At 39.0% G+C, this 17,312-nt stretch overlaps 1 protein-coding gene across 1 annotated transcript in view; it reads right to left on the reverse strand.

Moving 5' to 3' along the window:
• The window catches only part of LOC139743563 (voltage-dependent T-type calcium channel subunit alpha-1G-like), a 256,942-nt gene extending 242,609 nt beyond the window's left edge, over positions 1 to 14,333 (reverse strand). The window contains exon 1 of the mRNA XM_071654043.1: positions 13,567 to 14,333. Coding sequence (XP_071510144.1) covers positions 13,567 to 13,832 — 266 coding nt within the window. The 5' untranslated portion in view covers positions 13,833 to 14,333. The remainder of the gene's footprint in view (positions 1 to 13,566) is intronic.
• Between the last annotated feature and the right edge of the window lie 2,979 nt (positions 14,334 to 17,312).

Below are 17,312 nucleotides of genomic sequence, written 5' to 3' on the forward strand. Positions count from 1 at the left end.
CCTCTTTTGGGGAATACACTATTAGTTTTGTTTGGGGTTACAAGACATTAATAAGATACATGTATCTATTAAGCAGACAAGTCACAAAGACTACAAGACAGCAATTGCCTATAAAAGCTGGCATGACTCAACCTCTGATAAGGGAGATCTGACAATCATTAACGCTTTTACTATTAAGAATAACTTCAATAGGCCTACTGTTCCTTGTGCAATGTACTTCCTTGTTGAGAAATCATTGCTTGAACCATTGCTTGAACTGCTGAACACACTAGTCATAGTAGACAGATATTTAGAATGCTCAAACGTCAATATTTACACAGCATCTTCGGAAAAATACCTTTACCACAGTATGCATCCAAAAGGAAGGTATAGTTGAAATACTTTGGCTGTGAGTGTGCTTACATAGAGCTTAGTTAACTAAAGCTACACACATTATTCCTTACTAGAATTCCACACTACACTGTATATTATAAGCTGGATCAACCTAATTCCCACTCCGTAGTATCACCATGCTATAACCAGGGGCCCGTTGCATAAAACTTACCACTGAATTTCAATGGTAACTACCGTCAAAATTAGGCGTCACAGCCAATCAGCATCAAGGATTGTAAAATTTACCGCTAATTTGAAGACTTACCGCTAGAAAGGAGCGGTAAGTCCAGCGGTAAGGGTTTTATGCAACAGGGCCCAGGTCTGTAGTTATAAAATGGACTTCCTTTATCCAGCTGACAACGCAGCTCATAGACCCATTTTAAAAGCAAATAATAAAGTTTGTGATGTTAGTGGAGATGCAAAAATTGCACTTTCAGGTATTTACAATATTGTGCAATGTTTTAAAATATCCACAGGTGCACAGCATCTCTGCCTATATTAAATGTACTCTCACCTGAACATATAATTTGTATGATATCTTGTATGCTCACATCATGTAATATAAAGTGAAACAAATTCTTCGCAGGGTAAACAACTCATGGTTCATACATGTATATTATTTCATGATGTCCATGAGTCACAATAATTAGCTGAGAGGAACAAAGGCTGAGCAGACTTTGATTAGTATACCTCGATGTCCTTACCGCTTTCTGACATCAAGGTCACTGTATGACTACAAATAATCCCACTTCACAGCTAGGGCACCTCCCTCGTGTAGTTTCATCATTGACCACAGTCCAGACTAAACCTGCCACAGTCCATCAGACCTTGGAAGTGACGCTGACAAGCAGCTGGGCCGGCTCTCAAGTCAAGATGACAGTCTCAAAAACACAATGGACATCGCAAGCTACTGTCTCATGGCATAGCATGTGGTGAGACTCATACTAGCTCAATGACTCTACTTTCACTAGATGAGAATTTAAAAGGGGCCTCTGTCTTGTAAGCAAGGAATGCTATTGTTAAAGGAATGCTGCATGTGTTTCATGGAAATTAAATTAGTGTATGACCATGAACTCTGGTGTTCTTAGAGATTTCTCTTTCCAATCCAAGCAAAGTGAAAGTCAAACTACTTAGCCCATCCCTTACTGATGAACGCCTGGCATGCTATCTGTGCACAATTAGATTGAATAATATTCCCTTCTTACTACTGTAAAAGTGGATATTTTCGCATGACCAATTTTTCACGCTCAGCTAAGTAATAAGTGCTAGGTAATTCCGCAGAATCAAGACATCAACTACTGGAACACATGGCAAGCAAAATATTCGCGTGCTTTTATTTTCGTGAGTAGTTTCTGGTTGCGCGATATGCACGAAAATTTCAACACTGCAAAAATGTCCACTTTAACAGTATTCCAGACAATTTGAACTTGTTGAGAAACCTCTCCAAGGGTTTACAAACATGTACATCCGGTGATTATTTGGACTAGTCCTGAATATTTGAAAAGAGGCAAACATCAAGACACCAATTAATTCCCGAGACAAATATTTTAATGGTGAGACTATCTAATAAGTTACTACTTCTATCACATGGCTTAAACAGCTATGGGAAATACAGGTTCATGATCAAGGCCACACTTTGATTATCATCGTTTTTCCTCCTACAATCGAATTTCCCCGGCAGGAGCAGGTTCACTCCAAATATGGCGGCATGCAGGGATGGCAGTTTATCATCAGCAGTAGACAGCTGGTACCAGTGAGGGAGAGAGAGAGAGAGAGCATTCCAGGCTGGTGTGGCCAACAAGCAGGCAGCCATCTCTCCCCTAGCAGCCGCGGCATACTGAGTGCCGATTTCAACAGTTTTCAATGAGACTCCCACACCGTAGGAAAAAAAAGACGAAATAAAAAGATCTGCCATGCTTCTCTCAATCTCACCGGACCTGCCACACGGTGCCAGAGCAGTGAGAGCGTATGGCAGAGCCTCGGCGGTTTCTCTGCATCCTTGCATGTATGCATTAACATTGAGAAGGGGGTGGGGTGAGGTACTTCGCCATCGCCGGCAGAGAGATCGCTGGGATTCCTACTGCACAAACAATCACCATACCACGCACATGCCTCACTACAAAAGAGTCAGTATGTCTGCTTTAAAAGTTATTAATTTGACTTTGTTCACCTTCTGTATTCAGTAAGGCAGAGAGCATCTAGATATTTTATAATGAACGTTATATAACGCCTGAAGAGATCCTTGTCATTTGATTGGTTGTTTGCCATTGATCATTTGGCCCATTTCACTCTGACGTCATCATCTGTGCAATTGTGGCTCCATTTACCATGCAATTTTGGATCCATACGATTTGCTCCATTGCACGCTCGCTGAGTGCCCGGCACACTACGCGTGTAAAACGCTTGTGTTTGCAGTGTGTGTGATGCGACTGCGCCCTAGCGTAAAGCGCTCAGTGAGCGCTCTCGCGATCTCAGATTCTCTCTTGTTTCTAAATTAATAAAACATCAAATGACAAGGATCTACAGATATATTTTAGGCGTTATATAAAGCAAATAATAAATGATTTTCATTCACGCGATGGACAGAATATTTCATTCGGTGAAAGATTAAATTATTGATCCATTCAACTCGGCTGCGCCTTGGTGAATGGATCATTTCATCTTTCACTTCATGAAATATTCTGTCCATTGTGCACTCATAAACATTTATTATTTGTATACTCACTGCTGACTGCTAATTAAATAGTTGTACCTTCAACTCATTCCTACACTATGTGTCTTCCACTGTACGAAAACACTTTTATACTGTAAATAAAATTCTGTGCATCAGCCTACGTATTCCAAAGTTTGTAGTTTCAAAATCTCTCTCAATATCAACTACACATGCACACATACAGACACACAAGTGAAATGAAATATGAAGCATTTAGAAGTATGTGAGCATAGAGTCAGTATTAAATGAAAAAAAAAAAAAGGCACAGCAAAGAGTATCTCAAATGGTAGCCACAGAGTGTATCCATGGACAACAGAGAGAAGTTCAGAGGAATTCTAGACCTGAACACATAGTGGGGGTAATGACAAGGGAGCCTAACAAGTTGACATTGACAAATTTGTTTTCATTCAACTGACAGTGATACATTTCCTGACAAATCATGATATAAAGCAGACCTAGCTCTTGGGCCAAATTATGCTGTACGAAGTAAAAGTCTTCTCAGTATAACTGGCACTTCACTGATATATCACATCATTTGAGAGTGACAAAAATTCTGTAATTGGCCATCATCCCAAGGAGCCGAGCCTATGTTTGCATCTATAGACAACTTCAAATCATCTATATCATTTCCTCCTCTAAATTTCCATATGTGACCGTGCACCTCAAAACGAACATAAAGTCGCACACACTGATTTTGCGTGAGGACTGAAAATAAGTGAAATGGGTCAACCTAGCCGAACTTGACTTTTTGATATTTTCTGAAAGAGCGGGTCTTCTTTTACATTACGGTAAAATTTGGTGTCATAAAACGGGCAGGAAAGTGTGTTTTTTTTTTAGCAGTTTATCTCGAACATTTTTGGTAGAATAGTGTGATTAGGTGTGTCTTTAGAATCCCTTTTTCATTTCTGAAAAACCTTGTCCACACTCTTCACTTTCAACTCTAATAACTTTTGAAAGGATAGTGCTACTGCTTTGAAGGTTGGCATTAATTATGGACAGAATGTGTTAATGAGGCATGCTTAATTTCAGTTTAATCTGATAATCCCTCCATTGTTGTTGCTCTGGTGGTTTCCTTCCTGTTTTTTTGTCCCATTCATCGCACAGCCAGCACGGTTTGGTAAAGATTAAGCGCTTGAATAGACACTGTACTTCAAAGCCTCTTTTCTCAGTTCACACTTTTCCTGAGTTTGTGCTTTCTTTCCAATATTTAGATAGGTTAGGAGAGTCCATTTGATTTGAGTTATACATCATTTTAAAGCTTAAAGTCTGCTCTTTCAGAATATGGTCTTAACTAACAATTCATGTCTGGCGACTTTTTGTTTGTTTTGAGGTGCAGGGTCACATATAAACATGATACAGGTATCACTTTTAATTACTGACCTCTACTCTGAAGGAAGATACCTTCATGATCGCTAAAGATCAGCAGCTTCAAATTCTCAAAGATTCTATGGAAAACAGAGTGTTATCGTCATCACATAAATCACTGATGTCGCTTCCCAAATATCTGATGCTATGCATGACAAGTTATAAGGCATGACTCAAGCCATATTTTTCCAAGATTGTGACTCTAAATTTCCACACTGATAGTTATATGTGATTTTTCTCATCACAATCTCATTTTGCAGATCTCACTATCTCACTATGCAGACTGTTACTTGTAGTACTGCATTTTAACAACTTCAGCACCACCAAAGGGAAATCATTTTGACATTGCATTCATGTTGTAGATCTATGAAACAAAGACAGTTAATCGCCACCCCCATACTATCCATACAATGTGAATAGATAAATCATGTACACAAACTGATACAGCCGTAATTAATAATTAATCACCTTAATAATTATCAACTCTTGCTATAAAAATCAAGTTTTTTTTCCAATAACCTCTTGTGAGTTGTACATTGAAGTAAACACAAAATGATATGTTTATGGCCAATATGTACAGTTGTTTATGGCTAATTTAGAGAGACAGTAATAAAATGCTGAAAAGGCAAAGGTTATCATTTCAAGTCTTGCATAAAAGTGTATATATGATGGCTTGCGCAAGTACCGAACCTATATCGGGGCAATTACAACGCAATGGGAATAATATCTGTAAATCACCAACATGTGTAGGCAATTAAGTAAAATGATGTCATCAGCCAAATATAATTTATTTGAATTATTCACTAATTTCAGATTTTGGGGGATAATGGGTTTTTGAACTGTACACTATTGCAAGCAGAGAAACACACACTAACATGATATCTGAAATGGACTGATTTACTCGTCTCATACTCACATTTCTTTGTCATGCTTCCTTCATGATGATTTTGTAAGTTCAACCCATACTGCGAAGAAATTGCTGCAGAAATTTTCAGTGGGTCATTAATAAATCAGCTATCTGAATTTGAATGTTCTGTTGTGAGCATCTTGTTAGTTAAAATTAATACATTTTAGTCACCGCTGATATCAAAAAAGAAATTGTTACCTCATAAGCTTTGACCTTCAGATAAACTCATCATTCTTTTTGTGGTTTCCTTGGCAAATTACCTTATAAAGTACATTAGTCCTATCATACATTACACACACAAATGATCACCTCTGCTCAGTATTAAATGCTTCAGGCCTTTTCCTGCTTCCCTCCCTAAATCTTCTTTGCCCCCCCCCCCCCATTTCCACCATAAAAGCATGAAAGGACTATAACCCAATGTTGTCTTTAAATAATATTGTTGCACTTCTTTGTTCTGTCAGATGAGTTCTCGCAGACAGTAAATCACTATGGTACATCGGCACACACTCTCTAGCATGGACTGTGCCGGCACTCACTATCGGCTATTAGGATTCCTACCTAATACAGCTCCTTGAACTTTACAGCCCTTTGGCAAACAATAATGGAAGTCTGTGTTTGTTGAGTGGGGCAAATCGCGCTGATAACAGTCGCCATTATTCAAAAAAGTACTCACAGACAATGCCTATTAGCATTGTGTTGTTTTTTCTTCATGCTTAATACATAATTGCACGTTCCTAAATAGTCTCCGGAGGGATGTGTAAGGATTAGCTACTCTGCTTATCTTGTTGAAATGACCAACAATGAAAAAATCTAAGTTCGCATAAAATTTGTGATGATGAATAATACAATCTATTTTATTTGTACATAGTTGTAAATTGTTTGTAGTACTTGGTGAATGTTCAATTTGATGAAAACTACACATATTTGATATGCACTAGTAACTGTATATCCTTAATATTGACACTCTCCAAATGGGGACCTACATTTGAACCCGTTGAGGACGAGTCCCGAGTATACTCGGGCAAGCGTCTATGGGAAATGCGTGTTGTAGCAAAATCAACCGTCCTCAACGGGTTTAAACACACACTAGAAAAGAACTTCAAGTACAATGTACTCTCAAACCACATATTTGGTACGCCAAAATGAGTGCAATAAACACTTAAAACCGACAGCACGTACCTACATAATATCATGTAAAGCAATAGGAACATACATGACAGAGAGTAAATAAAATTGCCAGATATCAGGGGCCCGTTGCATAAAACTTACCATTGAATTTCAATGGTAACTACCGTCAAAATTAGGCCTCACAGCCAATCAGCATCAAGGATTATAAAATGTACCGCTAATTTGAAGACTTACCGCTAGAAAGGAGCAGTAAGTCCAGTGGTAAGGGTTTTATGCAATAGGGCCCAGGTCATGAGCAGACATTTGGACTGGAAGATCGAGGTGCTTGTAAATCATTATATTGAATAGGGATGTTGAAATTACTATGAATTTGAAATTCCAACTCTGTAATTGTTTTGCAATCACTTATAATTAGTTGTATCCTCTGAAAATCTAGGTATTCTGTTTAAATTTTCCTTTACCTATATTAAAATATTACCCTGTAATGGCATTCTCTTTTTCTATGGACTGGATTACACACTGAATTCATTCAGTCTACATTCTAACCTACATTCCTCACTCACACAAAAAGCATCTAGGCCTCGTTTTTCTTCCCTGTGTTCATGTTTTTGAAAAAAAAAAATATTCCACCCATTTGTTCCTGCACCCTGTATAGTCTGACACTATCTATGAATAGCCTTTTAAGATTTGACCGATTTCAACAAGCATCGAATAAAAACCTTGATACAATGCAGTGACTGTTGACACTCACTTTTGTGCTTTACGCAGCATGAATACAAATGTAAATGTATGGTTGAAAGTCTACCAAACTACTGGCAACGTACCACGCCATGTGTATTGCGTGCGTTTCCAAGAGATGAAGTGATTTAATTCTGGCATGTGAACTCAACCTTGGCAACTATGGACTGGAATGGGTTGTGCACCAATCATATTATGACGTCCTTTATGTGTGTCTGTACACATATGATTATGTGTGTGTGTGTGTGTGTGTCTTGGCACCACGGTAGGTGTGGTTCACACAATTCATCTTTGCGAGTTTATACAAACAAAACAAGAATGCATTCTATCGCAAACTACTATACACGTGAAACAGTGGTTGCTTTATATGTACAATATCTGGGCCCCGTTTTATCAAAAGATATAATCGATTATAAATTTCCTTTCTACACAGGCTGCCATAGACTTATCATAGAAATCAACTATATAATCAATTACAACTCTTCATAAAACAGGTCTTAATGTACAATCATTCTTCTGTACTGCTCATGGTGGTAATATTATCATCAGATATCAACTGACAATGAGAGACAAAAGAATCTTTAATCATATTTTATACTGTTAAAAGTTGAAATAATAATTTTTGCACATTGTATCATATATCATGCTGCTGTTAATTGATTCCTATATGGTATCATGGTATCACTGCAAGGTATATCAACCATATTCTGTTTATCAGTAGCATCTGGCATCTTTATAATGAACATTTTAGATATCACAAGTGTATAGTGTCACTTATATTGTATGTCAAAACATGATGCTTATGTCAGACTATGTAAATGGATGACCATGCAATCTAACTACTGTATAAGTAGATATTTTCACGCAACCATTTTTTTGCTCTCGGTCGGGTAAGAAGAGTTTTGGGTGTTTTTGATTCTGCGGAATCAAGACATCAACTACTGGAATGTATGGTTCAAGCAAAAATATTCATGTGCTTTTATTTTCGCGCTGGTTACTGGTTGCACGAAATGTGCGAAAAATTACACTTTTATAGTACTTATAGTCAACACTTGTAGCAGAATTACATGGCCAAGCGGCAAACACTTTTCATAAAAGATCAGTTTGATAATGTAGACCTACAATGTACATATCGAAATCCATTCAAATGTGAAACAATACAGTCATCATCTAGGTTTATAGAGGTAGTGTGCCTGTCGGCCGATAAGAGCTATTACCCTTTACACACAGCACATCATCTAGATGAAAATTCATCTAGTTAGCTAGTCATGGCAGAATATCAGGATGAGGACATTCATTTAGAGAAAGATGTCTTGAAGTAGGTGAAATGGTTATTTACATGGGCACAATTAGATTCTATCCAACACATAAGTCCTTCACCATCTCTCTACTCACAAGGGCCCATGAACAACCTTGTATATACAAGAAACAAAAATTGACTGGTACCTGGCTATATACGATGCTTTTATAATATATGAACACCACCATTCATACACCGGCAGAGCCAATGCACTGCCTCGCATAGGGGCCCCATCTAGGTCATCATAATTAGCAATAAAATGTCCTCGAGACAAGTTGGTAGGGAGGGGGTTAATTGGCGGAGACAATGGAGTTCCCATCATGCTCCTGCCCTCCACTTCCTCTCAGTCATCTTCAATCGCCATACCAAGGATGACGGCAGGGAAAGCCATCTGTCCACCCATCATTTCTCTGCTAGCTGTCACCGGCAAGCTTGATCAAACAACACATGTAGGCAGCTTGAAATGCATTCGAGATGCAGGACTGATGCTTGTTGAAATGTGACAATCAGATCCCATCGTGACACTTCTTGCCTAAAATGTACACAGCTCTCTTATGTATGTTCCACTTTCTGCCACGAAAAATACCTTTAAAACCCCTTATGAAATCAAAATTGTTGGAAAAGAATTAGACAGGTTGTTGGAACAGTTTGAAATTTTGACTAAGTGATACAATGTATATTCACCAGGACTACATGTATGAGACTACAGTACTGTACAGCACGTCCATTATTCGTGAGCTTGGAATAATTTCAGGTCTGAAAATAGAGTTTTCGGTGTGGAATCTTCTGTCAATCTCATCTGGAATCGTTTGGGACTGAAGTCACATTTATGCAGTACGGAAAACTGGGTGCAGTTTTTACACTGCCACAAGAATGGCTCAATAGATGGCCTGTACACAGGGGCTGACAACAGACCAACTATTAACCAATACATAAAATCTTTCATAACCCTAATTTGCAGAAGGCACCAGCAGATTATTATATGTCTAACTGTGTAGAATTTAATAATTTCATCATCTTTCTTTGAAATCAGTCATCATTTTCATGGATGAGTCAAAATGCCTCTTTGAACTTTATAATCAAATTCATGTGTTTGGTCTCTTTGCTGTGCTATTGCAGATATTAAATCCCCATACATGATAAATTTCCACTGTCAGTACTAGCAGTGACCCGTTCCCATACTGTGTTGATGGCTTTTAAAGACATGATGGCCCAGTTATGGTTAATTGGTCAACTGACAGATTGAATGAAAATGAGCATTTCACTCTTTATCACAGGACAACAGTACTACAGTTCACCCAAGTAGATTCCTAAGTAAGCTGCCTAAGGGATTACTACACATCAAGCATCAAACTAGATTTTAGCCCTCTGGTAAACTGAGTATGTTTGTACTGCTTTACAATGTACATTATACACATTTATAGTGTGGGATGTAATCAGAATACTTTAACAGCATGACAATTTTGATTTCATCAAAACATGCATAAAAAAGCAAGCTTATCTTTTTATTTAAAAAATATAAATCAACCTCAATCTCTGGTTATTTAATAGGGTAAAATGAGATCAAAAATGTAATATGTACACTAATAAGAATCTCTCTGTAAGTATGTCTGGCTATCAAATGTCATCACTTATACAACACAATTAAGTGATTGTTTCATTCCCATCCCTCCACATCCATTCTATCCCAACTAAAATTCCCCGTTATGCAAATATAGCAAGTCCAAGAGCACTATATACCAGGTAATTAAACATGGATGGCTTATTCTTTTATGCAGAGCTGTTCGGCACTTGGGGAAAGATGGTCATTCCTACTCAACGTGCGCCAAAAATTAAATGCTTTCAAACTACATCTCATTCCCTATGTCTACTGTACAGTGGGCCATATAAAGTTTCCATCTTTGACAAAAATCATGGTCCTTATAAAGTTCATTCAGCCATGGTTGCCTTGCAATTGTCAATGAGTACAATTATGATGTGTTTGACTGCATTGTACAGGCATGCACTGTACAGGCATGCACTGTAAATCAAGACAAAAGGCAGTGAGTACCCTCAACCCCTCCTGGGGTACATGTATTCTAGGTTACCATGGAGTGGGCATCATACAGTTATTGTGTACCAGCAGATCTGGAAGCGAATAGGACAGGTTGGTCCTATTTCATCTTCTTATGCAATTTATAATTCATCAGGGCACTAGACAAAATGCATCTTAAAGCAACATGTTCTATCCCTGTATACAGTACCTGTCACTGTCATCATTTTTCAATACTGTTCATAATCGATTCAGAGAAATTACAGCAGGATATTCTGTATTGAAAATAGCAGTGAAAAGGGAGATTTTCTTTCTACATCCAGGGTTGCACACTAACCCATTTTTTTCTACTGGTCTGATCTGTCTGTAAGATCAGTAGGTACCTAGTTTTTCCATTTTTTACTGGTCCATTCCTGAAAAAGTTACTGGTCCAACAGTGATTTTTACTGGTCAGGGACTGTCGGACCAGTGCCAGTGTGCAGCACTGACATAACCATACCACAAGGAAGGGCTATACTGTGGCACTTCTCAATGCCTCCAGAAGATTAAAAAAAAGAGAAAATATATGTGTCATGTATGATTAAATACTGTATACGCTATATATTTCGCGGGGGTTTTATTTTCGCGAATTTCGCGAGTCGGGAGCTATTCGCGAATTTAACAACACGCGAAAATATTACCTTCCAAAATGAATCCCTTGCCTTGATGATACGAAAATTTCAGTACTAGTAGTAAACTGTACCATGTCATGGCTTACCGAACAGACCATATACTAAGTACTGTACTGGCTAAGCTTGTTTACGTTCATATAGCACGTCCACGTCTACTTACGAATACTGTAGAGGGCCAATCCATTATCGCAAGGGGACCACTCATCAGAAATCTAGCGCGATGGACTTAACCACTTCAAAAATGTTGAATTCTAACTTGTAGCAGAGTTTGGTAAGTTTTTTTTCATGCAGTGTATACTGTAACTAGTATCATTCTTATTTGCTAGTAAGTTGAAAATTCACACTTTCTTTGCCACTTCATATTTTCTCTGGTCCCTCAATCGCGAATTTAACCACTCGCGAAAATGTGTGACAGCGGCAATTCGCGAAAATTTATGTACGCGAAAATTATAGCGTATACAGTATACAATGTAGTATCAATCTTACACAGCAAATACGTACAGCTTCTGACCATCTGCGAGGATTAAGAATTAAGGGTTTCTGGGACGAACAGTGCACTTAACAGGGCTTTCTATAGCTCAGTCAGTAGAACACTGGGCTAGCATACAGAGGTCTTGGATAATTCCGATAAAGTCCCATTTTCGTTGCTCATTTTTCAACTACCGGTAATAAAACTGAAAGTTGTCCGATCTGTTGTATTTCTTATCAATCCTCTGTTGTGATCTTTATTGATGACCATAATACAAAAGTACTTTTTCACTGAAAATATAGGAACAAAAACAAAATAGTAACAGAATAATTTTGTCCACGTGCACTTTAATTTGCAAGCACCAAGAGTTAATATGTTGTAGCTCTTATCCCTCCCTGACAATTTGGAAAAAAAAATGGGGAAAAAAGGTGATTACAGCGATTGCTTGATTTGTGTATACAGTAGCCTAGCCTGTGCTGTATTGTAACAATGAGCTGCAGCACAACATTGTACCAGGTCTGGCATAGAGTACTCTTTAGGCCCCTAGGAATCGGATCCATTTCACGACTACAGTAAGACAGGTGCCAAGTGAAGCCCTCGATCCTCACTCTGTGATAGATCTTTGCATTCCAATGATGGTCCATAAACAGTTTGGTGCATACCCCTTCTGACCATAACCCTGGTCCTCTTACACCCTACTGACGGAAAGGAAACAAAGTGGGGGCACATAGGGAAGAAGTCAATGTCGTATGACCAGTGTGCGCACTATCACACTCGCAAACATCGCTGGCTGAAGGTTCCAGCAATTCCACATGAGAAAAAAAAGAAAATCAGATTAAAAATAAAAGAATAGTACAGTGAAGTGCCTAAAGCTGGGATTAATCCCTCATTGAGCACAAAGACATCTTGGTTTGTAAGAAGGAACATTCAACTCTTAAGGAAAAAGCATGGCTCCTATCAAGACATTCAAATTCATTCCTTATCATTAAAAACAAGGGTAATAACAATAATATAGATAATAATAATCATCATCATCATAATAATCATAATAATAATACAAAATTGATAATATCAAAGAAAATAACCAATATTTACATTTAGTCCCTTTTCTGTACAGACGCAAAGCACTTAACAATTTCAACACTATTCAAGAAATCAACAATATAAACCAAACAAAACAAAACAGATAAAGTGTCAAAACAAAACAGATAAAGTATCAAAACAAAACAAAACAACTAAACAGTGACTTTGTACTTGTCAATGGCTAACAATGTTGTAGATATTTGAGCAAGGGAAAGGGGCACAGCTATCTTTCTTTCTTTTCTTTCTTTTTTTTCTCTTTTTTTTTGGGGGGGGGGGGGGGGGGGGGGGGGGGGACATGTTGTCTGACTTCTTCATTTTAGGCCAAACCAGACTATCCTTCTGTGACACATAGAAAGTCACTGTCCCATCCCTAATACTGAATAAAACTTTTATTTGTTGTCTGCCAGTCCTGTGTGTACAGTCATCAATGTTGCTTTGATACATCCAGATTAATCTGAATGACCCGGACAAAAGGCTCTGAATGACCCAGACAAAAGGCTCGAAATGCATGAGACTCAAAAGCTATCTAGAAGGCATTCAGTAGGTAAACACTTCTGCACTGTAACCTGACAACATTGGAAGAGTTTCTTAAATAAATCTATTATATCTTTCCACAATCTATACACCTAAATTTCTACATCTAAATCATATCTCACACACAGATGTGTGAATTTGAATACCATACACTCTCTCTATGAATACATGCACACATTGCATAACACAATCATGCCAACAAGTTCATCTACATTTCACATTAATCAAATTTTGAGGAATATTGTAAAGGATATGGCCAGCAGATCAGTTGTATACACCACAGTCGTGGCAGAGTCGTCTGTTTAAAGCAGTAAAAGACCTTATCGTGTAGGAACGGAAACAGACTTTCCTCTCCGTCCACTTCCGCATCACTGCTGGTCACGCCATCTCGGTCAGTCTTGGGTGACCCCGACTCCTGGTCCCGTAATCCCTGCGATCCCTTCTTGCTGCCCGTGCGCTCCAGAATCTGCTCCTCTGGTGGGGTGCGAATCCGCACATTTCCTCTCGATTCTTCACTCATTTTGGTGGGAGGTGTCGAGACGGACTGGGGTTCTAGCTAGACACCGAGACAAGCGTTGCCTAGGTTACCAACCACTTTCTGTGTGCTTCACTGAATCACTATCAGCTCATCACAGTCCCACAATATCTGTCATTTTCCAGCAGCTCATACATTACCATTTATTGAACTCCACTTGATCGCCCTACATAAATATGAAACTAATGCAATAGTACGACATACTGGTGCTTTGGATGTAACTCGGGAACTTTTTGGCAGGATTTTACTCAACGGCTAGAGCAAGAAAAAACTCAGATTTTTAACCCCGATCGAAAAATTGACAGTTAAACAAGATACATTCGTTGTGGTCAAGCTCAAAAGCATTTGTCTTTGGGCAAGTTTTGCGGTCTCACAGGCTTCCAGCCGGAGCATCCGCCGAGATGCGAGGAACCCGTACAAAGTGTCTGTACGTGATGCGCAATGATCCTTCCTCCACCTCCAAGGATCCACCGATAATCCTACAGAATATTATCCACGCCTCACTAGCTCTAGAGTTTGTTCTAGTCTTTCCAAATAGAATAAACCGGTAAGATCACTCAACGAGACACAAAACATTTATATGATCTCAGTTTCAGGCCGTTACCTCGTATAATCGGTCAAATACAGCTGCCATTAACAATCTCACGCTCTCAATTTTACTTCGGGAAACGCCGCACTGCATCACTGCAAAACCCCCAAGATAGGTTGTCGTGAAGTGCGCACATTTCGGTATTCATGGGGTGCGCCGAGTCTTGGTAGATGACTGCAGGCATCCCCCCTTACCGGCTCCTGGCGACCCACCCGGCTGCGAGAAGAAACCAGAACTAATCTCGATCGTCGAATCGTGTCAATTCTACAAATGAAATCCAGCTTTTGCTAAGTCATGACAAGTGCATGAAATCAATGGAACTCGCATAAAACCGGAACAAATTCACGAGCAATGCACTCGTATTTCGGACCCATCCTCGGCATGACACAACATCCACGGCATGGTAACAGCATCCACGTAGAATACGGTATGCTATATGCGACACGATCGTCGCTAATTCAATGCGAACCCTTCCAAAATGCATGCATACCGCACCACCAGTAATATAACACCAATGTACCCAGGTAGGTAGCGAGCAGTGAGTGGAGTACACTCGCCTTGTTTTTCCCTCCTATCCAATCCTTTAGGCCTACGTGTGCGCTCTGTCGCCAGGCGCCGCTAGTCGCTGCTGCGTTGTGTAATATGTGGTGAACGCCAAAGAAGAGAGGGCGGGTGGCAATTATGAAAAAACGAGCAACCATAATTTACATTTCTTTGCAAGCATTGGCTTACGTCAGGGTTTTGGTGTTATGGTTGAGGTGGGTTTCCCCCCCCCCCCCCTGTAACGTGACGTTTGCATTGTTTAGCTCGTGTTCTTATTCAAAGGACTCGTACTGTTTCCAGTTGATTTCTCTTGCCTTATACTGTGGAATTGATTATTATCAACATTATACCTCCTTTGTTTGTTTTTATTATTATTCACAGTTGTGTGACCATATCCAACATGCAATATTCTTTATGTTTGTTGATTTCGCCGAGCTGACGAAATTCAAAATGCAAATAAAATGACCTTGTGAAACGCTCTATCATGTCCAATTAATGCGATTCTATAGCGCTGTCTGAAAGGATTTGCACATCAGTGATTCTCTTCATGCTATTTGCGAGAATGTACGTTCTCTCGATATCCCGTGCAAGAGTCTCTTACGGGGGGGGGGGGGGGGGGGGGGGGGCGCACCGGGCGCGCCCCCACCCCTTTCTTTTTTCTTTTTCTTCTTGTAAAAACAACAGAAATAAAAAGAAAAAATGGGGAGGGGTGCGTGCGTCCCCCCTTTGAATTTTGCAAAGGCGCCCCCTCTTTAAAGAATATCTTGATCCGCCCCTGAGTACTGGTTATGTAATCATGATGATGATATGTGTTATGATAATAATGATAATGATAATACATTCAGAGCTACCAAGTCTCACGCATTCTGCGTGAGACTCAAGCATTTTGGGTCCGTCTCACGATCTCACGCATGGCACCCATTTTTCTCACGCATCGGGCGAAGTCTCTAACTTGGGCCTATAATAATGAGCATAGCTCAAAGGATTAAAGTGATAGTTGCAATTGAAGGTATATTTCCCTTTTGTCTTTCAAAATAAGTAAAAAATAGTCACTTGAGTATGCACCTGATCGCACCACTAAGAGCTAAAAATTGAAAAAGCTCCTTACTAACCCCTCCCACACCCTCGCTCGCGCGCACATGCCCGCGCCGAGACGTTGAGTCGTGAAAATCTCACTCATAATTTTTTTTTGAACTTGGCATCCCTGTACATTCAAGTTTGGTAATAATGACATTAATGTGTTCGATTTCGTCAAATTGTGGGAAAGTTCATTGAAGCCTTCTTGACCCCATATAAACACACACACACACACACACACACACACACACACACACACACACACACACACACACACACACACACACACACACACACACACACATACACACATACACACAAACACCCACACCCTCTCCCCATTAATCTGACGATACATCTGTAACACATCGACTGAGTTTCATTTTTCATTTTTAGAAAAAAAAATGGCTTAAGTGAATAAACCATCATCTGTTATCGGACATTAGGTCTATAAATTGTTCTTTTAGAAATTGCATTTATGATTTAACGTATTTTATCGTTCTTATAACGTAGGATTTATCATTATGGTATGTAATGTAGGCTAGTATAATTACTGCAAAGTTGAAGTCTATGCATTCCAAGATTTGGATTTTATTTCAAAATCCTATATAGTGATATATCGATGGATATTCCTTGTATAATGTCAAGCTCTTTATCTATCTCTCTCTCTCTATCTATCTATCTTTATTCCGTTTCTTTATCTATAAGTGACCAAATCTAGCTGAGAGTAAATGCGAGTAACAAAAATAAACGAAACCTAATCCTCAAAAGAGTGGAAAATGGGTAGCCTGTCGCAAAATATTTGACTTCAGACCTATGAGGCGGAAAATCAAGGAGATTGGTTGTACAGTGGAGCTTAGAGTCTGCTCGGGACAGAAAACTATTGACCCTTTTCATACTGAATTCTGAAATCCTCATATACGTATAGACGTAATACACAGTCCACTAAGTTCCCATAAGAAACGTGATTACAGTTTATGTTAGATCCCTTAGGCCAAGGACGATGTTGGTTCAAGAGCTGTAAAAATGCCAAGTTAAAGTAATCTATGCAATTGAAATAATATGAGTAATTTCAAGACATCACCTGGAAAATTGAAACTTGCTGTTTATATGTTCTACTTTTATTTTCTAGGTTTTTTGACTAGCGAAAATGTGGGGTTTTTTTTTGCTTTCTCATACATGACATTTGTGATTTCTTCTTGATATTAAAACGTTTTGAGGATCGGTCTACAGCACCTTTATTGCATGGGTGATAA

This window comes from Diadema antillarum, unplaced genomic scaffold (assembly GCF_040938485.1).
Source record: "Diadema antillarum isolate AM-2024a unplaced genomic scaffold, OU_Dant_1.0 seq00001096_RagTag, whole genome shotgun sequence".
NCBI lineage: Eukaryota > Metazoa > Echinodermata > Echinoidea > Diadematoida > Diadematidae > Diadema > Diadema antillarum.